Source organism: Erpetoichthys calabaricus, chromosome 12 (genome assembly GCF_900747795.2).
Source record: "Erpetoichthys calabaricus chromosome 12, fErpCal1.3, whole genome shotgun sequence".
In the NCBI taxonomy this organism is placed as follows: Eukaryota; Metazoa; Chordata; class Cladistia; order Polypteriformes; family Polypteridae; genus Erpetoichthys; species Erpetoichthys calabaricus.
In genome coordinates this window covers 161775093-161802432 of record NC_041405.2, presented here as the reverse complement: position 1 = coordinate 161802432, position 27340 = coordinate 161775093, and the positions used below count along the sequence as shown (strand labels likewise).

The 27340-nt window shown below is 43.1% G+C and overlaps 1 protein-coding gene across 1 annotated transcript in view; it reads right to left on the bottom strand.

The window, feature by feature from the left end:
• Positions 1-27340, bottom strand: part of tmem259 (transmembrane protein 259) — an 80146-nt gene that overhangs the window by 34121 nt on the left and 18685 nt on the right. Inside the window, exons 3-7 of the mRNA XM_028816655.2 lie at positions 19409-19678; positions 16416-16545; positions 16163-16273; positions 5755-5877; positions 302-402 (exon numbers count right to left, since the gene is read on the bottom strand). Of these exons, the coding sequence (XP_028672488.2) occupies positions 302-402; positions 5755-5877; positions 16163-16273; positions 16416-16545; positions 19409-19678 (735 nt within the window). The remainder of the gene's footprint in view (positions 1-301; positions 403-5754; positions 5878-16162; positions 16274-16415; positions 16546-19408; positions 19679-27340) is intronic.

The window sequence follows — 27340 nt, the reverse complement described above, 5'->3', positions numbered from 1 at the left end:
GTATCTTAGCTTCAGACACTTACAATTGCTTTTGGAGACCTTCATTAACCTACAGCACTGCATTTTTATTTGCAGGATGCAAAGCTCAGCACAGCTCATGCGGCCCTCCAGGACTGACATTGCCCACCCCTGCCATAGGCCATTCAAGGGCCAGTTGTTTAACTTTTAATCAGAGAAGGTGAAAGGTGTGGGGTGACCAATCATCTGCTCCATACATGGACACTTTAGATTAACCCAAGCTGCACACCCACACATACGTAAAACAATTTCACAGGCACATCCAGAAGAGTGTCCTACTTACAAATATCACCATGATGACAAAGGCTGCCAGGTAAGATGTACGGGCCATCCACATGCTGACAAAACGGTAGTGTTCCCCTGAAACCACATTCCGAAGAAACCCTGTGCCAAAGAGGAAAAATGACAAGGATTAAGCTGGTTACTTTTTGCAAAGATAGAGAGATATACAGTGATCCCCGGCTATATCTTGGTTGAGCTATCGCGCCCCCCGTTATATAGTGGAGTTATTATTATTATTACTAGGGGGCTCTGCCCCCTGCTCACTTCACTCGTCCACCCCGGGGTTTGGTTTACCGGATAAACAATTCAAAGAGATTGTTATTTTCATGGGAATTGTTACATATGCATTATTTTCATTTTTACTTTAAAACTTTTGTAAAAACAGTATTTGTCCTTTACTTCCTGCCCTGTGTGAGGTTAAATCTCTTTCTCGTGGGACTTATAACGCTGCTCATGTTGTGAAGGAGGCGTCTGAACGCACGCTAAAGAGATGCGATCGGTTCAGCTGCTGGCCAGCTTCATGTTCTGCTGGCGGCGAGCTGCGTTGTTTTAAGAGCTGGGAGCACCTGTAGTGTGTCTGCCAAAAGCATTCCAACAACTGCTAGCTTAGATGTCCATGAAATTGTTTTAAATTGTTTGTAAGTAGGGCGTGACATACAAAAGTCATCGTCTCACGGGTTTTGCTTCCTGAGGTTGTAATGTCTAGTCTCGCGTGTCGTCAAAGTGTTTCACCGAGATGATCTGGTCTCGATCGCTTTGCTCAACCCCCCCGGAGGCGTGCTACGCTCCTGTCACTTAGCGTCTCTCCCACTTATGGGGTGTGTGTGTTGGGGGATTGGGAGCTGAACGCATGCTAAGGAGAAGCGGACGGATCAGCTACTGGCTTTGTGCTGCTTCTGCCAAGGTGCGTGTTCTGCTTGTCGATCATTTAAAAGCCTGTACAGCAGCTGTCCTTCTGTCTCATGGGACGTCAAAGTGTCTTCTGAGAGAATCACGTCTCGTCTCCCTGCCAAGATTTTTTTTTTTTTTTTTTTTATAATAGAGAGATGTTACTCATATCCTTAGCCCGACATCCACATATGTGTTTATAAAGTGTGTTTTAATAAGTTTACATGTGTTTAAAGCATGTGGAAGGGGTATTTTAAGGCTTAAACTATAAAAAAATGTTTATTTATATGGTCTTTCTATATCGCGGATTTTCACCTATTGCTGATGGGTCTGGAACGCAACTTCCGCGATAGGCGGGGGATCACTGTAAATCGACAGAGAATACTTTACTTCTCCTCAAATACGACTTTATAAAATCTCAGGAAAAATACACATACAAATACATATACACAAATACATTATAACAAACAACACCCCCTAGACATACATAAGAACAACTAGTTTGGATAACAAGGAGAGCTGTTGCCGTGTAGTAACAGGCCTGTAAGTGAGAATACGATGGATTAGATTATGGTCAGAACTGCTCACTTGTGCCACAGGTTTACATTTAAAGGCATCTTTAACATTTGAATAAAGAAGGGCCAGCTGGTCGTGTCCATGAGTAGAACATGACACATATGCTGATGGAAGCTTGTCATTCATCCATCCAGAGTTCCCCTGGCTGAAGTCACCATCATGTCAGGGTCCTAATGATTCGTCATTAGAGTTGTTTTGATCTTGCTGATCATTTCTGTTTGCAAAGGGAGGAACTTAACCATCCATCAGGATGATGTAACTCATCTCTCTGGGTGGTAACGTGGACAAATTCTAAAGACCAGCGTTAATAATAATAATAATACAGGGTGAGTCAAAATTATGTCAACATTTGAATGGCGGAAACAATTTCTTCACAAAACATACTTCAAATGTGCAAGATGATTTACAGGAAAGTCTCCACCTGTTCGCCATCATGTTCAACACACAAAAACCAATGAGCAACATCACCATTTAAAGCCCGAACACACATTTCATGGGAAATAGATACCACCGTCCGTATTCTGTTCTTCAGGTCATTGATATCATGAACTTTCCTGCTATCCACACGCTCCTTCACCATACGCCATAACCAGAAATCACAGGGTATAAAATCAGGGGAGTGTGGAGGCTATGAAAATGGTCCACCACAACCTACCCATCCACCTGAAAAGGTGTGGTCGAGATAATAATCCATTAGTGTTAACATAATTTTGACACAGCCTGTATTAATTATTATTAATAATACATTTTTTTTATATAGTCCCTTTCCCATACTCAAGGCGCTTAACCAGCATTTCAATGTCAGGATTACACATTTTGTGGGTGGAGTGGTGGCTCTGGGTTCGAACCCCGAAAATGCCACAAGAGACTCCACTCCGTTGGGCCCCTGAGCAAAGCCCATAACCTGCAATCGCTCCATCTGGGGTATGATGTTAATCTGCATCCAGCCCTTCATGCAGGTCCTCCAACTGGCAGGGAAAACTTGGGGGTTGGTGGCAGGACTGGCACTCCAACCACTGTTAAAAACCCCTCACACTGCTTTGCGGCTAATACAGAAGTGAGGCGAGCACATCAGCAAAACAAATCCTCCTAGGAGAGAGATGCCCAGAGTAGTTCCTTTCAATTACCTGACATCTCTACATTTCAATTGTTTTTCTGACGATTTCAATAGTTTCTAGAAAGTAAAACACTAAGACCTGTGTGTCCTGTCCCTCTGACCATTCCAATTGTCACCAAAGCCAAACTGACCAGTTTCAAAGAGGAAGTACAGTGCATCCGGAAAGTATTCACAGCTCTTCATCACTTTTTCCACATTTTGTTATGTTACAGCCTTATTCCAAAATGGATTAAATTCATTTTTTTCCTCAGAATTCTACAAACACCACCCCATAATGACAACGTGAAAAAAGTTTACTTGAGGTTTTTGGAAATTTATTAAAAATAAACAAACTGAGAAATCCCATGTCCATAAGTATTCACAGCCTTTGCCATGAAGCTCAAAACTGAGCTCAGGTGCATCCTGTTCCCCCTGATCATCCTTGAGATGTTTCTGCAGCTTCATTGGAGTCCACCTGTGGTAAATTCAGTTGACTGGACATGATTTGGAAAGGCACACACCTGTCTATAGAAGGTCCCATAGTTGACAGTTCATGTTAGAGCACAAACCAAGCATGAGGTCAAAGGAATTGTCTGTAGACCTCCGAGACAGGATTGTCTCGAGGCACAAACCTGGGGAAGGTTACAGAAAAAGTTCTGCTGCTTGGAGGCCACTGTGCTCATTGGGACCTTCAATCATCTGTAAGTGGAAGAAGTTTGAAACCACCAGGACTCTTCCTAGAGCAGGACGGCCATCTAAACTGAGCAATCGGGGGAGAAGGGCCTTAGTCAGGGAGGTGACCAAGAACCCGATGGTCACTCTGTCAGAGCTCCAGAGGTCCTCTGTGGAGAGAGGAGAACCTTCCAGAAGGACAACTATCTTTGCAGCAATCCACCAATCAGGCCTGTATGGTAAAGTGGCCAGACGGAGGCCACTCCTTAGTAAAAGGCACATGGCAGCCCACCTGGAATTTGCCAAAAGGCACCTGAAGGACTCTCAGACCATGAGAAAGAAAATTCTCTGGTCTGATGAGACAAAGACTGAACTCTTTGGTGTGAATGGCAGGCGTCACGTTTGGAGGAAACCAGGCACCACTCATCACCAGACCAATACCATCCCTACAGTGAAGCATGGTGGTGGCAGCATCATGCTGTGGGGAACTGAGAGAGTAGTCAGGATAAAGGGAAAGATGACTGCAGCAATGTACAGAGACATCTTGGATGAAAACCTGCTCCAGAGTGCTCTTGACCTCAGACTGGGGCGACGGTTCATCTTTCAGCAGGACAACGACCCTAAGCACACAGCCAAGATATCAAAGGAGTAGCTTCAGGACAACTCTGTGAATGTCCTTGAGTGGCCCAGCCAGAGCCCAGACTTGAATCTGATTGAACATCTCTGGAGAGATCTTAAAATGGCTGTGCACCAACACTTCCAATCCAACCTGATGGATCTTGAGAGGTGCTGCAAAGAGGAATGGGCCAAACTGGCCAAAGATAGGTGTGCCAAGCTTGTGGTATCATATTCAAAAAGACTTGAGGCTGTAATTGCTGCCAAAGGGGCATCGACAAAGTATTGAGCAAAGGCTGTGAATACTTAAGTACATGGGATTACTCAGTTTTTTTATTTTTATTAAATCTGCAAAAACCTCCAGTAAACTTTTTTCACGTTGTCATTATGGGGTGTTGTGTGCAGAATTCTGAGGAAAAAAATGAATTTAATCCATTTTGGAATAAGGCTGTAACATAACAAAATTTGGAAAAAGTGATGTGCTCTGAATACTTTCCGGATGCACCGTATCAGCATGAGATGCACGAGGAGGTGTAAAGGCATACAAGACACGCTGAGAGTGTCTCCTACAAAGACAGCAAGGACAAAGCCAGACAAGAGGTGAGAAAAGCATCTCAAAAATAATGAGAGTCTGAAAAGCACGAGTTACGGGAACACGCTCGAGAGAAGGAGCGCCATAAAAGAGATGTTAGTAAAGGTGTAAGACGCACACTGAAAGAGTTGCCTTCAAAGACTGAAGGTATAAAAACGAATAGGAGGCAAAAAAGGTGCCTCAAAAGTAATGAGTCTAAAAAGCAATCTTTACAGGATGTACTTGAGAGAGGGAGCGCCCGTGAAAAGACATTCATACATACACAAATAAAGAGGAAAGACACTGAAAGTACACGAAGAACAAAAGATCAAATAACTAAAAATATTTGCCATTACCCCCAAACCCAACCCAAATCACAGATAAGAACGTCTGGCTAAGTTAACAGAGAGCTGCTGCTGTTATTAACACGGCTATAGGTGACAGTAGGAGGAGGTCAGATCTGCTCAGATTGAAGGCTTGAAGTCCTTAACATCTGAATAGAGCAGGACCGGCCTGTAGTGACCATGAATGGGACATGGTGACAGATGCTAGTTTCCTTGTTTGAAGTGGCCAGCATTAGGAATAATTCATTATTATCATCATATTGGTAAAGAGTGAAACATTTCTATTGTTGAGTCAGCCAGGATGTAGCTGTATGTTAAGACTGTGTGCTTTTACATTTATCTGTTAATACATTGTAGTTTTGATTTGTGCATGGCCTCGGACCCTGTATATAAATACATCGAATTAAAATAAAAAGTGGGGGTCCTGAACCTGTATGTGTATATTTTAATTAGGCACAAATATTTTAACAAGGCTTTGTTACTGAAATGAGCAAATGACTTATCAGAAGATCTAAAGATGTGGACAATGTCTCTATTTCTACTTACCTGAACTCTAAATTCCGCAGGCCCTCAAACCCAACAACAAATCATGTGCTTTCAGAAGAAAATCTAAGGGCACCAATTTTTTCAAAGTAGAGAAGCAGATTATTAATTAACAGTAAAGCAGCAGTAATAAAATAAAATGTAAAAACCTTTGTTTTCTTCATTTTCAGCCAAGGCCTTCACACTTGACATCAATATGTCATCATAACCCAGAAACTCATCAAGCAGGAAGCGACTAAAGCCATCTCCAAAGCACTGGTCCTTCATTGGATCTGGAGGGGGATTGAAAAAAGAAAAAGTCAGAACTCAAGTCTAAGAAGTAAATATCAAGACATTAAAGCAGGACACCATGCAAGTTGAAGCAAACGTTTGTGAGCATCTATATCTCTCTATCTATATACAGGGTTCATACACATTTTTACAGAAAAAATTCCATGACTTTTCAGTTATTCTAAGGCAAATTTCCATGTTCTCTGAAATTTGTGGAAATTTGAAAAATAATAAAAATCCATGTCAAATTTAATAAAATATTGTTAAACTAAAATAATGACAAGATATGCAGTTTCATATAAAATAAATATTTACTTAAATATTGCTGACGCTCCAGCACAATGTAAACCCTGAAAAACATTATGAAGCCCTAATTAACATAAATGACTGGAAGGGAACAATAAATTAAAAAAAAATTAAATACAAATAAGTAAAAATGTTCAGTAACACTTCAGAAGGCAGTAGTATCAGGGTGGAACCTGTCCATTGCAATAAAAGATATTGTTGTTGAAACCACTAACATTCTAAATCACTAACAATGTTAACAAATGACAGCTTTCTTTATTTGAATCCCATGAAAACAATCCATGCAAAGTTCATTGTTTCATTTCTGCAAGCTTTTCATCAATATGCTCTTCAATCTTCAGCAGAGATTATTTCTTTTCTTTTGTAGTTTGCCACAAACTGTTGGATTTAGTGATGAAGGTCAGATTGCTTATAGCTTCTGCGTTCTCAGCATATTCATCAGCTGATTTCTCGAAGGGTACAAATGTCAGTCTCCAGCCTAGCCCTCTTCATTTTCAATTCATGCGGCTCATCTGTGAGGATCTTCCGCTTCAACTCAACACCTTTTCTTAAAAGAGCCACTCCAAAAGTACATACATAAGCACGAGCACTTGTGTTCACCGCATTCAAATCTAGCAGCAGTCTGGCTGTCGGGAAACATAGCCTGAAATAAATGGCTTGTGTCTTCACAATAATGGGAATTTGCCACCTTTAGTGCCCACAGTATCTCGGCAGTTAGGGCTTCGTTTCTGGACACAGCGTCTGAAATCTGCCCTTGTTTGAAGGTGGATGAGAGGGAAGTACTGCAGCTGGCAGCAGGTGTCAGCTTGGAGATTTGGGGCAAAAGCCAGTCATGAAGTTGAGAGATGATTCACACCCAGCAGCAGCAACCTGGTGCTTAGCCCCATTTGCATGGCTAGTTAACGCTGCCTCTCCCATGGTTCAATATGTCAAGTATTTTACTACACACTCAACATTTCGCACGTCCCAGGTCCTGGTCTCTCTCAAGCCATCCCTTACACTTATCCAAGTGAAGCCATGCATTGTTAAATCGGCATTTTGCTACTGAATCTCCTGTGCCGCACAAAGCAGAAAACTGCATTTCTGACGCTCACTACACGCAGTGCGCCGAGTTACAACAGACCTGCGCGAAAATTTAATTTGTTAACGTATAAAGACATTTCTCGCTCAATCTTAAAGGAACCATTTACTTCATTATACAGATGTGTCAATCAGACTTCCATGTCTTTTCCATAACTTACTTGGTTTATTTAGTTTTCTAAAACTTTTCAAGACCTGGAAATTGCTCTTTTCAAATTCCATGACTTTTCCAGGTTTTTCATGACTGTACAAACCTTGTATATATCTATCAATCTATACAGGTGCTGGTCATAAAATTAGAATATCATGACAAAGTTGATTTATTTCAGTAATTCCATTCAAAAAGTGAAACTTGTATATTAGATTCATTCATTACACACAGACTGATGTATTTCAAATGTTTATTTCTTTTAATGTTGATGATTATAACTGACAACTAATGAAAGTCCCAAATTCAGTATCTCTACCTGTATATACAGTATAATCTCTATATCTACATATATCTGTCTGACTGTCTGCTTTTCACGAGAGAACTATGTTTTTTCTATAATTTGTTTGAACACGTCCGGTTGATTTTGCAACTTCTCTCAGAGTGCTAAGTATCATAGTTAGCCTGCGGTCGCGATTTATTTGTGCGAATCACTCGCCAGCCTCTGTTCGAGTCACTATACCTCTTGCCATGTGTTGGAGTGCACCTTGCCTCCCCTTAGCTAGCGATACCCGTTTGCCCATCTGACATCATCTACAGATTGTTAAGGAGTAACGTTTGACGTTTCTGAGAGAGATCTCAGCTACGCGAGTTTTAGAGGGTAGCTGCTGATTGGCAGAGACATCACAGCCATGTGCTTTTCTCCCCACGCAAGGAATGCTCTCCAGTCAGAGATGACCACGATCAGATACAGTGCCGACGTTTGACCTTGGAGAAGACCTTCCTTCTGCTTGGCTAGAATTACATTTTATTTTTTTATTGATTTTTAAAGTTTGTCCCATTTCACTACTACAGTTGGGCTTGAAAGTTTGTGAACCCTTTAGAATTTTCTATATTTCTGCATAAATATGACCTAAAACATCATCAGATTTTCACTCAAGTCCTAAAAGTAGACAGAGAAACCAGTTAAACAAATGAGACAAAAATATTATACTTGGTCATTTATTTATTAAGGAAAATGATCGAATATTACATATTTGATATATTACTAAACCACAGTAATTTATGCACGGACGGCGGAGACACCAACGCGCATGCGCACTGCGCCTCAGTGCCCCAGAGTCAAACCCAGCGGCTTCCCAGAGTCGGTAGGTGGCGCCCAAACAACACAACCTGTAAACTAAACATGCTCTAATCCACTGTGCCAGCAGTCAGTGTGGCATATTTGAATCACAGAACGGTAATTAAAAGTAAGTCAACTAACAAAAATACAAAAACAAGCCCGTATGGATAAAAACGATGAACGAAGGCGCCCACAACGCGTTATTGAAACAGCACAGGCAAAGGAGTCATGGCTCCAAAAAGAAACAGCTCAACGATTAGAAATATAAAAACGAGCCCGTATGGCTATGACCTGTGAACTAAACCTGAGGTAAAGCATGCACGGCAGGTTGTACAGCTGCCCGAACGCGACCACCCACACCACCGCATATACCACCTTTGTTTAGTAATGTAGTCCTCCATGCCCGGATCCGCCAACATGGTCACTTCAGCACGCGAATCCGCCGCCGTCAGCAAACGACTTCTAGCTGACGACATAGCCGTAGAAAAACAAAAAAGAGACTGCATGGATAACAAAAATAAACGAAGGCGCCTACAACGCGCCTCTGAAACACCAGAACCAGATGAGTCACAGCTCCAAAAAGAAACCGCTTTAATACAAATGTTTATTTAATTAAATAAAAAATTTCCCAGGACGCACCCACCCTCCATGATATTTCCTCCCTCCAAATATCGGACGGAACAGAAACTGATTGCCATTGTTGGATTTGCGATTCTTTCGAGAATCACAGGGTTACCAGTTTGAAATATTACATATGCCAAAGAGTAAAGGACCAAAAAAACGGAGCCGATGCGGTGCCCTCTAAACACAAGAGACTTTGCAAGAAAGCTGCAAATGCTCCACCAGTAGAGTCAGAAAATCTAAAACTCCATTGCCCATGTCAGGAAAGTCAGCAGCAGTATGGCACACAAAGTACAGGCGGGCCAGCAAAGCTGTACTGAAGTGCCAGCTCTTCATTAATGGGAGGCTGCTGCAGCTGTGAGTTTGGGCCTGACCACCATACACTCTGTTCTCTGTGTTTGCAGACTATGCAGGCACCACTAGAGTAATAAAGATTTTATTTAGGGTTTGTTTACAATGCCCACCAGGCTCTTCACTTAAAGATCAGGAGCAGGGCTGTCAGACTCCACTCCAGGACAGCCACAGAGGCAGCAGGTCTCCATTCCAGATTTCTGAAGTATAAACTACTTACTTCTGGCTCTGTTCGTTAAGATTTGGAACCACAAGTGGATTCTTTTGCTCTTTCACAGCTGTATTCAGATCCTGTCACTACTTCTGTTTTTCTGAATTAACTCTCAAGAGGGGCAAACATCAAGGAGACCATTAGCCCGCCAGCTAACTGTGCACTGGTTACAACTAAATACGCTTCCATTCAATATCTAGCAAGAGAAAGAAAAAAAAAAAAAAAAACACCAACAAACGATGACTTCCGGTCCACAAAATATATGGACAAACGTCTCAGAAAGGGAAAATGTGCTAACAAGACATAGAATTGTGATCACAGCAAGGATTGGCTTCAAATTAAGAAACTGGTTGGTGCAAAAGACAAAAATTCAACCACTGGGACCCTCGAACAATCGAGTTTGACACCCCAGCTGAGTTTATCACACTAACCTGAGAGCAAACCGGTTCACTCTCTTCATACAAGCAGACTGCACTGTGGTGGACTGACTTGAGTTCTCGGTTATCTTCATGCTGGATTACACTTACCTCACTCACTCAACCACTGAAACTTGGGTTTCATTTTCCTTTCCACATGTCTTGCCTGAAGTAGGGGTCTGAATTGCTTGCATATTGTAATCTTTCTAGTTAGCCAAATCCTAGTGGTGAGATGTGCTAAGCTAATAGAGACATTCAACAAAAAGGGGGTGAATACTTATGCACACTCAGGATTTCTGATTTTTTTTTTTGTCTTAATTGTTTGTGTGTCACCTTCAAGGTGGTAGGCATGTTGTGTAAATCAATTGATGATAACCCCCTCAGACATCCATTTGAATTCCAAGCTGTAATCCAACAAAATAGGACAAACATTTGGCCGGGGGTGAATACTTTTGCAAAGCACGGTATTTGCTGGCTCAATAAGACCCATTACATAAAGCAGCGTTTCTCAACCTTTAAGTATTTTCATAACAATTTTAATCGTGCCCCCCCCTAACTCGGAGTCCAACAAGTCAGAGTCCTATTTAACGAAATTACGTAAAACATCCATGGAGTATTTTGAATTTGCACATTCGCTTTTTTTTTTGTTCTTTATTTCGCCTTATACAATTTCTTGTATTAGGAATTTGTTAGTTTTCGCATACCCCTTAGGGTCAGAGCTCAGGGTCAGCCATTGTACAGTGCCCCTGGAGCAATTACAGGTTAAGGATCTTTCTCAAGGGCCCAGCAGAGTAGGATCTTTTTTGGCATTGATGGGGATTCGAACCGGCAACATCTGGATACCAGCACAGATCCTTAGCCTCAGAGCCACCACACATCCACCACGCCATCCAATTGGTCTCTCGCCAGATGTCAATGCCATTTTAGAGGTTGTTTGCTCTTCGCTACTCATGCATGCGTAGGGAATCGAGGTCAAATCAACAAAGCTATGTAACTTTCCTTCTAGAAAAGAGAGCCAAACTGAAACACAAGGGTGATTTTTGTTGCAGTTTACAGCTGATTACTGTCCTCTACTCCTGAATTTTGACAAACGTCGACATCAGCCCTGAAAGAGTCCATAGCCTTCTTCTATCAGATGTTCTTATTCTAATATTATGGAAGGTCAGCCCTAGAAGCCCACGGTGTCTGCAAGTTTTTTATCTCAACCAGTTTCACAATCGAGAGTCTCTATGACTGATCTCATAGTTTCCTTTATTTCTTCTCTTCTGAAGTGCACAGTTGTGTAAGATATACAGTTAAAAATGTAGAAATATTTGTATCCCTGGCAGATCTTTGAACGGCTCCTTATTCTTCTATTTCTGTTTAGTTAGCTCCTTTAGTTGTGCTAACAATTAACCACAACTGGAGTGGACATTCACCTGGCTCAACAACGCTGAATGCTGAAAGGCTGCAATCACTGCTGGGTGAGATTATCACAGAAGTCATTACAAAATAGAAGCTTCAATAATCAGAATTTCTGCAATTAAAACCGTGCAGATACAAATCCTAAAATCTAAGATAAAAGCTATGCAACATACATAAATACTTGCTTCATTTAGCAAGCTCAGTTTTGCAACTTCAACTTCATAAGCACACATAACAGGGAAATAACAGCTTGCTTAATGCAGATAAGAATCTGATTAAAAGCAGAAGCTGCTGGGGACAACAACCTGTGGGCAGAGGGAGGCCTCAGGCCTGAACTCGAAAACCACAAGGCTGTGCGCTGGCTTACTGGACTTGGAGGGTTCAAATAATTGTGATGGGAGGAGGCCATCGAGTCCAACAAGCTCACCCATCCCATTCACCTTAATAAGTCCAGATTCAAAGTCCTGCTCTCCCCCCACCACTACTTGGTCACTTACTCCACATGTCTGTGGTTCTCTGCATGAGGAAGAACTTTCCAACATTTGTACAAAATCAGCTCTTGACAAGATTCCAATCATGTTCCCTTGTTCTTGTTGAAGAATTTATTTTTAAAGTAACAGCTGGGATCCACTGGTTGAATTGCTTTTGTAACTTTAAACACTTCAATCATATCATTTCTTAATTTCCGTTGGTTTAAATTGAGAAGGTTCAGCTCTTTCAATCTCTCCTCACAGATCAGATCTTGGCAGTCCTGCACTTCTTCTCTGAACTTTCTGCAGCACCACTGTGTCTTTGTTTTAATATGAACACCAAAACAGTACACAGTAGTGCAGAAAAGACCCCAGTAGTGTGTTATACAACTTGAGTAGGACGTCCCTGGACATGCACTTCGCCTATCAGGGCACTACATAACCTAACATCCTATTAGCCTTCATGATCTCCTCTGTACACCATCTTGATGTAGACAGTGACTGATTTGCTATCCATTTGATGTTATCTGGACTGATAAGGTGCCACATCAGAGGGTGGGCATAGAGTTCAGGGGGCGGTGTGTAGATGGGTGAAGCATTGGCTCAGACACAGGAAGGAGAGGGTGACGGTGTGAGGAACCTCACCAGAATTGGCTGATGTTGAGAGGTGTGCAGCATGGGTCAGTGCTGGGCCTCTGCTATCTCTATATAAACTGCTCAAAAAAATGAAAGGACCCCTTTTTAATGGGAGTAGAGCATCAAGTCAATGAGACTTCTGGGCTATTGATCTGCTCAGTGAAACAGCAGAGGGGCTTGTTCATCAGTTTCAGCTGCTTTGGGTCACAAGAGGGGCAAGAATGAGACGACCCCCAAAACAGGAATGAATGGTTTAACAGGTGGAGGGAGGCCACTGACATTTTTCCCTCCTCATCTGTTTGGTCACTAGTTTTGCGGTCAATGTCACTACTGGTAGCATGAGGCCATACCTGGACCCTCCAGAGGTGGCGCAGGTAGTCCAACTTTTCCTGGATGGCAAATCAATACCACGTGGCATTGCCAGAAGGTTTGCTGTGTCTCCCAGCACAGTCTCAAGGGCATGGAGGAGATTCCAGGAGACAAGCAGGCAGTTACTGTAGTAGAGCTGGACAAGGCCCCTCGTAGAAGGTCCTTAACCCATCAGATCAGCGGGACCAACTGGTATCTGCTCCTTTGGGTAAGGAGCAACAGGATGAACACTGCCAGAGCCTACAAAATGACCTCCAGCAGGCAGGCAGGCAGGCCGGCCGGCCACTGGTGTGAATGTCTCCGACATCTCAAACAATCAGAAACAGACTTCATAAGGGTGGCCTGAGGGCCTGACGTCCTGTAGTGGGCACCGTGGACCTCGATTGGCATTTGCCATAGAATACCAGAACTGGCAGGTCCACCACTGGCACCCTGTGGTTTTCACGGATGAGAGCACACGTGACAGGGTCTGAAGGAGCCGTGGAGAACGTTATGCTGCCTGGCACATCATTCAGCATGACCGGTTTGGTGGTGGGTCAGTGATGGTATATCTTGGGAGGCATATCCATGGAGGGACAGAGGCACAGACCTCTACAGGCTAGACAACGGTGGGCACCTTGACTGCCATTAGGTATCGGGATGAAATCCTTGCACCCATTGTCAGACCCTATGCTGGTTCCTCCTGGTGCACGACAATGCCCGGCCTCATGTGGTGAGGGAATGAAGGAATTGATACCACTGACTGCAAACCCCCGTTCAATCGCCTGACCTCAATCCAGTAGCACACCACTGGTGGGACATTAAGTTTCGGTCCATCTGACACCTTAGCCTGTCCAGGAGCTCAGTGATGCCCTGGTCCAGATCTGGGAGGAGATCCCCCAGGACACCATCCGTCGTCTCATTAGGATGTTGTCAGGCATGGGGGTTTGGGTGCGTACAAACTACCGAGTATGATTTGGAGTTGCTGCAATGAAATTCAAGACAAATGGACTCGCCTGCTTGTCTACCTCATCATTCTGTTCCTTTTGATTTTCTGGGGTGTCTTTGAATTCAGCCCTCTGTCGGTTGATCATTTTTATTTCCATCCTTTCATTCCTCACACATCACCATATCAGCCCATAGCAGTAGAGAGAGCCAGCAGGATTTTTTTTTCCCCCATTGAGATCTCATGTGTTCTCAAAGTATGCCTTTAATTTTTTTTTGAGTAGATAGATAGATATGAAAGGCACTAAATGACAGACAGACAGACGGGTGGCACAGTGGTAGCAATGCTGCCTCACAGTTAGGAAACCAGGATTTGCTTCCCAGGTCCTCCCTGCATGGAGTTTGCATGTTCTCCCAGTGTCTGCGTGGGTTTCCTCCCACAGTCCAAAGGTGATCCTAAATTGTCCCTAGTGTGTGCTTGGTGTGTGGGGGTGTGTGTGTGCGCCCTGCCCGGGGTTTGTTTCCTGCCTTGCGCCCTGTGTTGGCTGGGATTGGCTCCAGCAGACCCCCATGACCCTGTAGTTAGGATATAGCAGGTTGGATAATGGATGAATGGATGGATGGATGGATAGATAGAGCTAGGTATAGATAGCTAGATTTATATCTATAAAATTCAACGTCTGTCTATCTGTAAGTCTGTCTACTTTTCACGAGAGAACTACTTCACGGATTTAAGTTGGGTTTTTTCCTAGAATTTGCTTGAACATTCCGGTTGATTTTGCGACTTCTCTCATCATGCTAAGACTCTCAGTTTGCTTGCGGTACTAATTTATTTGCATTAATCCGAGAGAGAGGCTGTGGGCCGAGGGAAGGGGGAAGCGTGATGTCAGGAGTGGGGAGTCTGTCTACCTCTGCGTTTTGGAGTGAGTCCTTGACTCCGCTTGGCTTGCAATACCTTCTTGTTTATTGATTTTGAAAGTTTGTCCTGTTTCACTACTACACGGTTGGAGCCGCGGTGAAAGGCTACTTTGAAACAAAATTTATTTATATATATATTATATATATATAATCTTCATTTGGATCTTGATCTTTGTTTGTCCGTGAATGAATTAGAAGAAGAAGCACTAGATGGCAGTAGAGAGACCGCTAAAACACAGGCTTATAGTACTGAAGACTGTAGTACTCCAGTCACACCTCAAAACACAGACATTCAAACTAAACAAATTGTTGTGCTTTAAATCAACTAATCTTTATATATAATGTTCATTTGGATCTTGATCTTTGTTTGTCCGCGAATTCATGTTCCCCTGACACTGCCTTGGTTGTTACTTTCGTTTACAAACACTGTCGATACCACTCTGTGTGTTTATATCTGGCGTCAACACCGTGCTTTGTGATTAGATCTGGCGTTGACACATGCTTCGTTGTCGAGACTGTGGTTTTTTGTGTTTCTATCAACCGTCGTTGGCAGCACTTCGTCCAAATTGAATGTTCACCCACTTCTTGGAGTCGGCAGTCAGAGTATATAAGTCGGACACACTTCTGTGATTTTCCATCAGTCGGCGTTTGGAGTTCAAGAAAGAAGCATTGCTTCTTTCTTACTCTTTGGATTGCAACAAAGCAACCTGCGAGATTGGAGAAAGGTTGAGAAGAGATCGTGAGAGGAAATGACAGCGTCGTGAAAACGAGACGGACTGTGAATGGAGAGAAGCAGAAATGCTCCTCCACCACCACATAATTACTGTTCAGACAGTGATTCCGAGTAGGCCGTTCCTATTGAATCAATGTCCAAGGGTTTTGTTTTGTAATTTTGTTTCCCTTATAAAAAATCATAATGCTGTGCGACAAAGGGCCCAGTTCACGACTGACAGCCGCGTTTAAACAGGGAGCCCTTCACAGACAACTTTAACACGTGCAACGTAGTTGGGCGCACATGGCTAGTGTATATATATATATATATATATATAATATATATATATATATATATATAATTATATATAATTATCTAGATACAAATATAAATAAGCTGGTTACAATTGCAGATGATACCAAGATAGGAGGATTGGCAGATCATCTAGAATCCTTTGAATCATCACACAGGTATTTGGAGAGTATACAGGCTTGAGCCCAGATGTCTTCACTTTTAAGATTGGCCCAGTAAATGTATCACTGTTATAAGGTGAAGTGCACCCCCAAATTTAAGGAAAGGGTTCACTAGCATCTCTTACCCAAGGTAACCACCATGACAGGAATATTGAGCCTTTGCCGGGTGGTCTGCGACAGTCGCAGGAATCCATACTCGAGAGAGTACTCCACAATGTACTCTTCCTGAGGCCACACTGTAAGGGCAACAAAATGACACATTTAAGATTTGTGACACAATCAACACCAGTCCAAACCTGTCACAACAGCCCTGTAAACAGGGTGACATAACCCCAGAAGGACACCGAGAGTGTTATGAACCCCAAAGGTGTGGCATACCTTTACTAGGTGCCTGAGTGAATGAGATGTCTTGACTGTCATTGTGGGCCCCAGCTTCAACTGCCACAGCATCCATGCTGCTCCTGCTGTTCACATATGGATTCAACCTGGGCTCAATATCCAGCTCAAACTGCAGTGACACAAATCATTTTGTTAGAAATAATGACATATGTGTAGAGGAAGCAGACTGCTAAAATGTGACATCATAACTTTCGTTTTTCAAAATATGGATATTGAGATATATAGAGATATATGAAGATATTAGAACATTAGAACACTCTAGACGAGAACAGGCCATTCAGCCCAACAAAGCTCGCCAATCCTATCCACTTATTTCTTCTAAAATAACTTCAAGTCGAGTTTTGAAAGACCCTAAAGTCTTACTGTCTACCACACTACTTGGTCACTTATTAAGTGTCCGTCATTCTTTGTGTAAAGAAAAACTTCCCAATGTTTGTGTGAAATTTACCCTTAATAAGTTTCCAACGGTGTCCCTGTGATCTTGATGAACTCATTTTAAAGTCACCGTCTCGACCCACTGGACTGATTCTCTTCATGGTTTTAAACACTTCAGTCAGGTCTCCTCTTCATCTCCTATAAAGGCTCAGCTCTTTTAATCTTTCCTCCTAACTCATCCCCTGTAGTCCTGGAATCAGCCTCATTGCTCTTCTCTGGACTTTTTCTAGTGCTGCTGTGTCCTTTTTGCCACCTGTAGACCCAAACTGCACCCAGGACTCCAGATGAGGCCTCACCAGTGTGTTATAAAGCATGAGCAGAAACTCCTGTGACTTGTACTCCACACATCAAGGCGCTATATAACCTGACAGTCTGTTAGCCTTCTTAATGGCTTCTGAACACTGACAGTCGATAGCTTAGAGTCCACTATGACTCCTAAATCCTTCTCATAAGGTGGACTCTCGATTTTCAGACTGCCCATTGTGTATTCAAACCTCACATTTTTACTTCCTATGTGTAATTCTTTACATTTACTGACATTAAATTTCATCTGCCACAAATCTGCCCAAGCCTGTCTGCTATCAAAGTCCTTCTGTGATGATTTAACGGATTCCAAATTATCTGGTAATCTACCTATCATGGTATCATCTGCAAACTTAACCAGCTTGTTACTTATATTCCTATCTAAGTCATTTATATTTATTAAAAAGAGCAGCAGCCCTAGCACTGCCCCCTGCTGGTCACCACTCTTAACATCGGCCATTTCTCAAGAGGTTCCTCGCACCATCACCCTCTGACAACAAGAGGGCCAAGAAAGGCAGAAATCTTGACAATTGAAATGTGAAGTGAATAGGGCAGGTGTGAGCAAACCCAGTCCTGGAGGGCAGCAAGGCCTTCACAAACTCGGCTGAGCTCAAGTGATGAAGCCTCCAGGTCTACTCATTGTATGGTACTTGAAATTACAAAATAGAATTTACTCTCCCGAGTGTCAGCCATACCTTTATTAACCCATTAATTGACACATGGGTATTACCAATGTACTCTCCTAAGGATGGGGTTGGCACGAGCAAATATTTTTCTTGTCTTGCTGGTATGCTATCAAATTCATTTGAGTAGCACAGCATTAACAAGCATTTCCATGCATTAGAGGTACCTGTGTGTGCAAATAATCATTAATACTTCTGTTATATAAATAAATACATCTTTATATATAATACGCTACCGTGGCTGTTCGTTTGTCTGTTTGTCCAGAATTTTAAATCACCTGTTGCTCACAAACCGTTTGACCTATTGACCTGAAATTTGGTACACATATACTACGTGACGTCTACTATCTGATTTCGGGGTGATGATTTTTATTGCTCTTTATTTTTATTTTATTGTAGAATCAACTCTCGGCAGCGCACAGCAGGGCAGCCGTGTGACACATGCGTACAGGCGCCGTTCTCATTCCCTACCACCTTCGCTTATCATTCTTGAGGCAGATTGAAGACTTATGTGCCAGCTTAAGTGAAAAATTAAAGAAACCTTACTAAGTAATTGCAACACAAACACTGCCTTTAATCAGTTTTAACGCAAAAAGATGCCGACGAAAGAAGAGAAGCAGCGGGCCTCTAGGGTGGAGATTAGAAGAGCTGCTCAGGAAGAAGCAAACACATCAACCTCTGAGCAAAGGAATGCTAAACAGAGACAGAGAAAGAAAGAAAGGATGAAAACTAGGAATGCTCAAGTCAAGTGTATTCACTAGTACGCCGTTAGTGGTACATAAATATATAAATGTACATAAGTATACTAGCTGTGCTACTCAGTTCTCCAGTCCAGGGGAGACCACTCCCGATTTTTTTTTTTTAATATTTTAGAAGTCATTCCATGGCCTAGGGCATCCCTTTTTGGGGGTTATGGAAGCAAATGAGTATGCTGGATGCATCTGTGTGTTATTTAGACAAACTCTTAATTTTAAAAGTGGCCTGCCGCAGTGCCAGTTTCTTTTTGATATGAGCTCCACCATTTTCTGTGTGGTTTGCTTGGTCTGGCTGCAAAGCTGGTGCTAGGTAAGATCAGCTATCAGCTAAGGTCCTGTGTGAAAGGTCAACAATGTACACTTCCTGGTTTGTCCAAGTTTACGGATAATCACTAAAATACTTAGAGCTGGTTTGTTAATGTTCTTCTCGATTTTCTGGTCGGGATTCCTTTTGTTTTCAACTATGAGTGACATCTTTTATTACAGCTTGGATCACATGAAACTCTTCTGGATTCTGACCTTCTTGCTCTGTGATCTTAACTAGGATTTTGGTTTATTTCGTTTTTAACTTCCCAGTTATGACCTTGGCTAGTTTTCTAACTCTGTTTTATCTGCAGATTCTAAAATTCTACTCCAGCGTTATCCAGTGCCGTCAGCACAGAACGATGAAAAGATTAGTCTCTTTATTTCTAAAATCTTTTATGTTCCTTTTTTTGGAATCACTGGAAGATTAACAACCACATTTCTGTATCAAGTGGTATCAGCGCACATAAGCACAAACCTCTGGTGTACTTACATGAATGGAGCTGTTGTCAAACATGTCCATGGTCATCTCTTCCTCCTCTTCTTCAGCCCGCAGGTTGCCTTCTGGTTCTTGAAGGAGACCCTGAAAGCTGTCCGTGTCATAAAACTGCAGAAAAATGGGTGTGCGGCTTGAATTGCGCTGTATTTCAACCCGGAGGATTCCATCACGGGGCCACTTCTCACGGACGTGCTCCAGGCAGTTGATGGGAGAACGTGAAAAGGCGATGTGGATGTAAGCCAGGATGAAAAGCACAAACAGGGCCTGAAACAGGAAGAATAAAAAAAATGAACAATGGCATCAAAAAAGTTCACAGGAAAACAATCACACGAGCACATTAAAAAAAAATGACGGAAACCAATCAAGCCGTCGAAGGACGCAAAGTAGATGTGTGGCCTAAGGGTGGCACTACTGATCTAGAGAAGATCTCACACACTCACGTTAGAACAACCTTGACAAGAACAGGCCATTTCAGCTCAACAAGTCTGCCAATCCCATATGACTTCACTTCTCCATGATAACATCAAGGCAGGTCACATAAGAAACACAAGAAATCTGACAAACGAGAGGAGACCAATCAGTCCATCAAGCCCCTTTGTTTACCTAATAGCTAAGCTGTCCCAACGTCTCATCCAGATCCTTCTTAAAGGTCATTGAGGTTTCTGCTTCAATGCCATATCTCTGTAGTTTGTTGCAGAGTCCCACAACTCTCTACATAGAGAAGTGTTTCCTGACTTGTCTTAAATGCACTTCCCAGGAATTTCCGCCAATGTATCCATGTATGTGATTCACCCTTAAAGTATTATGGTCCCCAAAGTCCTACTTGGCACTGCACTACTTGGTCACTTATATCTGTGGACCTGTGTGTGAAGAAAATCCTTGACAGTTGTGTGAAATTTTCCCTTCACAAGTTTCCAACTGTGTCCCTGTGTTCTTGATGAACTCATTTTAAAGTCACCGTCTCAATCCACTGGACTAATGCCCTTCATCATTTTAAACACTTCACTCAGGTCTAATCTTCATCTCCTTAACACTCAACTCTTAATCTTTCCTCATAAGTCATCCCCTGTAGCCCTGAATCAGCCTAGTCGCTCTTCTCTGGATCTTCTCTTGTGCTGCTATGTCCTTTTTGTAACCTGGAGAACAAAACTGCACCCAGGACTCCAGATGAGGCCTCACCAGTGTGTTATAAAGCTTGAGCAGAACCTCCTGTGACTTGTACTCCACAAATCAAGGCACTATATAACCGGACATTCTGTTAGCCTTCTTAATGGCTTCTGCACACTGCCTGCATGTAGACAATGACGGTCCTCCTAGGCTATAAAGTTTCAGACCACCGACTGCGTGTTCACAAATGTTTTAGGATTGCTTTTGCTGCTTCTGGCAACAGGTGGCTGGAATGTGTGCAGGGCAAAATGAAATCTAAAGACAATCGAGGCATTTTGGAACAAAATATAGAGCCAACAGAAAATCATGTTTTAATCGCTGGTCAGGTCCTCAACAGGATAATAAGCAAACACCACCGAGAATAAATAAGAAAGAAGTCAACTGTTCTGAAGCGATCTAATCTGAACCCCACTGAACATTTGCGGAAAAAGATGAAAATGACAATTGGGGAAAAGCAACCATCAAACCTGAGAGGACTGAAGAAAACTTACAAGAACAAGAAAATACAAAACACGTAACCCCAGTCCTCGTGTCCTTACACGGACTCCCGGTTAAGTTTAGGGCAGATTTCAGAATTCTCCTTTTAACATATAAAGCCTTAACACTAAAATTACCAAAGCCTATGAAAAAACTGGTAAATCCATCCCACCTTAAATCCCTTCGCACCTCTCTGTCAGTGTCTTTTGTCTTATAAATGTGTCGCTAAGCAGCTTGCTATCACATCCTCCTACTGCCACACAAGGTTTTCTCAGCTCAAGTCTGCTTACCTGCGTGTCAGTTGCTTAGAGTTGTAGAAGTCAAGCAAAATGACACCTTTTATAAATACTATATCATTATTTGGAACACATGCATTTCATGTGTGATCTGTATCTACAACAATATATGCAAACACATAGTTAAAAAAGAAACGTTTTTCATGTTTTAGTGATAATTGACAAAATGTACACATGCTTACTGCTTATCAACATGCTTATCAACACATTTAAAAGACAAAAGACGCTGACAGAGAGGTACGAAGGGACTTACGAGTTTTTTTGTAGGCTTTGGTAATTCTAGTGTTAAATGGCCGAGGTTTGGCTTACTTGTCTAAACTTATCATGACTTACAAACCAAAGCGCACATCAAGATCTCAAGATGCCGTTCTGCTTATGATTCCAAGAAATAATAAAATAACAGTGGCAGGTTGTGCTTTTGGCTACAGGGGACCCCTAAACTATGGAGTGGTCTGCCTGCTACTATAAGAGATGCCCCTTCAGTCTCCGCTTTCAAATCCCGGGTGAAGACTTGCGACTTCAGTTTAGCACACCCTGACTAGAGCTGCTGATTAACTATACAGACTGCTTCTCTTTTTGTCGCCTATTCTGTTGCTCTTCGAGGTACTCAAATGTGGCACTTGGTCCCACTGCCCACCTGCCAAGTTGTCCTGCCTGCCTAAGGTAAAGTCATCTCTGATGGAGGAGCACGGAATCATTGGGTAGAGAGTGACCTTTCATCGGATTGGCTGGTCCACCACTGACTCAGCTGTGGAATGGCCAGTAGAGGATGGCTGAAGTCTCCAGGACTCTGAACAAATCCAAATCATATTATGGGATATCACCTGCTGTTGAACTCTGCTCTGTACTTGTAATATTTCTATTGTACTATTTATTTTATTGTATTGATGATGACTTGTGTTCCCTTCTGTGTGTTGTTATACTGATACCCTTTTTTTGCGACACCCACTGTACGCACAGCCTACCTGGAAAGGGGTCTCTCTTTGAACTGGTTTTCCCGAGGTTTCTTCCATTTTTTATTTTTTGCCCTACAGGGTGTCACACACGTGTGCATGGGAGGCAGCTGAAGGGCTTGAGTAAGGGCAGTTCCGAGTCATACCGGGATGTGGCAGAGTGCACTGACTCTTTTTCTCCCTTTCCTACAGAGACTATTCAGAGGAGATTCCACCTGACCCTCTTGATGTCACTTCTAGGGCCGAGCCTATGGAAGGAGACCTTGCCGGCTCCAGCCCCAGTGAAGTCACAAACACTTAAGAGAGAAATGTGACAGACTGAAAAAGATCAGTTTTAGGCTTCAAATCATTTGGATGATATCTTTGGAAAGGAAAAAAAAAATCTACAATACGAGAGCGTTACATTGCAGACTAGCAAGCCATAAAACTAAATAAGGTCTGAAATTGGCAAGGATTGGTTTCTAATTGAGCAATTTGGTTGGAATGAAAACCTGCAGCCACTGCGGCCCTCCAGGACTGACATGGCCCACCCCTGGTATAGACACACTGAAACTAATAATTAGAACACGGCTTAATATAATTACACTGCAAAAACCAGAACCGGTGTAGTGTACAAGTGATAGGTGGGGATGTTTGAATGCATTCGGATTGATAACACAATGAAATTAGAAATTGTAAATTAGCTGTTTATCTTCCTATAAATTCTTATCGGTGTAATGTTTTAGTTTATTTTTGTTATTAACTCACATATTTCAACTGCTGTGTCTGATGCCCTCACATAAGGACAGTCTGAAAAATTATTTTTGAAGCATTTGTGAATAAAAATTCGACTTTTTCCATTCATCAGTGATATTTTTCCAAACCCTGCTGCTTACACACAAATTGTACTGAGCCTTTGGGCCAATAATGCTGACCCCAAAAATTTGCCACCTGGGGCTGACTGCCCCCTCAATCTGCCCCTAGCTACACCACTGCCTGCCATCCCGGTAGTAGTCGAGTGAACGGTTAACCGTTTGGGGTGCACCAATTCCAATATTGAATACATCACCCGGGTCTTCTATGCAGGTCTGCTTGACATCACGCTACGCACCATTTTCAATGTCCCTCTATTACATAAAAAAATCCTGGGACAAGACGAGACTTTTTCAGAGACACTTTCATGTCCCACGAAACGAGACTTTGTGCTAAGAGATGCAACCATGTCCGGGACCGGAAATAAAAGACAAAGAGTAGATGACAAAGTAGAACGTTGTAAAGAATTCAAAAACGTTGGTGTGATACACATGTAGAGCAGGTTACAGATAATGAAAGTACTAAAATTCAAAAGTCTTAAAAAACTGATAGTAAAGATCACATTAGCGCAAACAACTGGAAATTACTTGGTGAAATAATGGAACAGCAAAAAGAAAATATATTGTTTAAGTTGAAGACTTGTAAAACGTCCAATTCGTGTTGCCATTAGGGAAAAGTCGTGTTTCTTCCCAATGAAGAGCCGTATCCATGAGAATTAAAAGATTTGTTGTTTGGTGAAAATGAAATCCACATACGCAAGCGGCACAGATGCAAAGTGGCTGGTGTGTAGCGCAGGCCGGGGCGGTGGGGACATTGGCAAAGCCCCCTTGTCTACGAAAAAGAAAAGTCTGCCTTGGCAGTGAAACAGAAAGCAGCAGCACGGTGAAGTGCAAAATCTGCAGGGCTAAGCTTTCCTTCCACAATTCAACCTGTTCAGCGCTCATTCCTGTTAAACTTCTACATGCGGTGATGCCACCCTGCCAGGCGCTCGTTCAGTTTGTCGTGTTGAAGCCAATCTTTGTAGTCGGCCATTTTCCAACCTTCTCAAGTTCAAGATCCACTTTATCAAACAAGGCTGACATTCTCTAAACTCGGCTAAAATCAACTGTGAGCGTGTGAAACCTTTAACCTACGGTCCCAGCTCACTTTTCCACATGGCGTGGTCTATGATGTGCACCTGTATCAGCGCTAACTTAAAACTTCCTACAACTCCCAGCAGCCCCAGTAGCGTTACACCATTGGGCAGATTCAGGGTGGCTGGGGTTGCTGGGAAGGGAACTCATTAGGCGCCCTCTTTGAAAAGATGCTGAGCAGATTGCGATCATCTGTGTACGTTTGTGCACACACACTATTGGACTGCAGTTTCTATCCGGATGTCCGTTCTTATCCTGTGGTTATCGGAGAAGCAATCCCAGTCACGTCAGATCTTCATGCCACAACTGGAACCTGGTAGGACAAAAGTTTACTTTTCATTCAGAGGGGCTGTTCATTCCGCACACCATCAGCACCCGCTGTACTGGACCACATCTGGACTTTATCATGAGTGTTCGCTGTTTAAGGGTTATTCCATTATTTTTTTTTCCATTGTGCAGTTCAGAGCTTCGCTAAACACCACTGCTGCAGAGGTAAGGAAGTTATTAACCTCCAAGACCATTCTGGTCTCCACAGAGTCGCCAAAGGCCAGTGCTGCCATTGGCTTCTCTCTGTGGTTCCCCTTCTGCAAAGGGCAAGTAGTCGAAGCGTGTGCGGTTTTACATTTCTCTCAACTCTCCCTCTTAATCCCTCCTAGAAGTGGCCGAGTTTCCACGTTATACTTTTGTGAGATTTTATTCTCAGCGGTAACCAACATTAAAACGGACAAAAGAAACCGACTGACAGATGGAGTTAGTGCTGCTAGTTTGGACTTAAAGTGCACCAAGTAGACTTATCTATTGTGGACCACCAGGGGGTGCACCGCCACCCAAACCTGACAGACATGGGACACAAGTGCAAACACACGCTTTCATTTGAATTATTTTCTTTTCCCCGTGGGAAACGCCTTCCCCAGTTTCCCATGTGTCCAACACAGTCACAAGCACGCACACACTTCCCTTCTTTTTCCTTCTCTTCTTTCTCTCTCCCTCTTCTCCTCCAGTCCAGCTTTGTCTTCTCCCACCTGACCCAGACTCCTGGAGTAGTGGCTGCTGGCTCTTTTAATAAGGCACCCAGAGGTGCTCATTGAACTTCTTCTGGCAGCACTTCTGGGTGTGGAGGAAGTGCAGCAATGAAGGGTTCAGCAGCAGCTGCAGCGCCCCCTGGTGGCACACAAGGAACCCAACAGGGCTGCACCAAACTCCAGCTTCCATGGAGCCTGAGGCACTGCTGCAACCCAGGGGGGCTGCCACCTAGTGCTCCAGGGAGGTAATGCTCTGGATACGCTCGGTCCTTCCAGCGTTCAGGCATCCCAGCCGGGAGTATGCCAGACGATTAAAAGTCGGCACCAAAAAAAGCCATTTATTGATGTCAAAGCAAATGCCACGTGTTTCATATTTTTTTTCAGTGCAATTCAAAATTACTATTAAAAGTCGGGTAATTATTTAAGTGCACTAAGCCCAATTATGAGCGCACATGTAATATCCTCCATTGTAAGTCACGGATTTTTCTTTTACTTTTATAATACATAGCACCACACATGACTGGGCTGTTTTTTATATAAATGTTTTGTTTTTGGTTTTTTTTTAAATCAATGAATATGTAAAGAATTGTTTCTCTTTTGTTTAGCGGGGGCAACACATCAGCAGAGTCAACTTAGGCATTTTCAGAATTTTGACATCCCGAGCCCAAAAGGTTTGCCATTACTGGGTCAGCTATGTGTGTCTGGAACGTGGGTATGCTTGTGTGTTTGTCCTGTACAGGACTGGCACACCGTCCAGGGCTTGCCCTGTGCAAACTGGTATAGGCTGCCTGGTCTGGAATAAGCAGCTTGGACCATGACGTGACCTAAGGAATCAAGACACAAGAACGCAACATGCAACTCCATGCAAAGTCAGGGGGATAAGACAAGAAAATCTCCAACTCGCTGTATGTCCAGTTCAATCGGTCACTAAGTAACTGGAGAGTGTGGCACAGCTGTAAATCTGTGACAACAAGCCAGGGAGGCCACCACAAGAGACCTCCAGGAAGTCTGAACGTGTGGCTGCGATTGGAGAGACAGTGCAGACAACCTGGCAGAGAGAAAAGAAAAAAAAAAAAAGGAACATGGGAGACCATGAAGTCAGCTAGAACAGGGGTCACCAAGTCCGCTCCTGAAGGACCACCGTGGCTACAGGTTTTCATTCTAACCCCCTTCAGAATGAGCGACCTGTTTGTGCTGCTAATTAACTTCTTTTGAACTACAGGCAGTCCCCGGGTTACGTACGAGATAGGGACTGTAGGTTTGTGCTTAAGTTGAATTTGTATGTAAGTCGGAACAGGTACATAAATTTAATAAATGCGATTGTTGACCGACTGTAACCAAGTGCTCTACCAATGAATGATGGAGTTTCACCTCTCTCTGACCTTTTTATTATCCATCCATCCATTTTCCAACCCGTTCAATCCGAACACAGGGTCACGGGGGTCTGCTGGAGCCAGTCCCAGCCAACACAGGGCACAAGGCAGGGACCAATCCCGGGCAGGGTGCCAACCCACCGCAGGACACACACAAACACCAAGCACACACTAGGGCCAATTTAGAATCACCAATCCACCTAACCTGCATGTCTTTGGACTGTGGAAGGAAACCGGAGCACCCGGAGGAAACCCACGCAGACACGGGGAGAACATGCAAACTCCACGCAGGGAGGACCCGGTAAGCGAACCCAGGTCCTCAGGTCTCCCAACTGTGAGGCAGCAGCACTACCCACTGCGCCGCCACCTTTTTATTACTTCTACTTTATTTTCCAAGGTGATGGTTTTTCTCTTCTTTACTGTATCACCAGCACTTGCATCAGATTTGTGTTTCAGAGACATTCTTGAAGGGTGAAGACAGAAGGTTAAGATGAGCTCTTCTGCACAGCACTGTCCACGTTATCACAGCAGGAAGGCACACGTCGTCAACACGTCTGATGTACTGACAAGAGACAACTTCCTGCTATGTGTGTAACAGAACAAGCAGGCATGCTATTGAAAAAGAATGGGGGCATCGACAGGCGGGTTCAGCACCAGCCCACCTCACAGACACCTCCACTACAGTATACTGCCTGCAGCGTCCGCCCACCGAG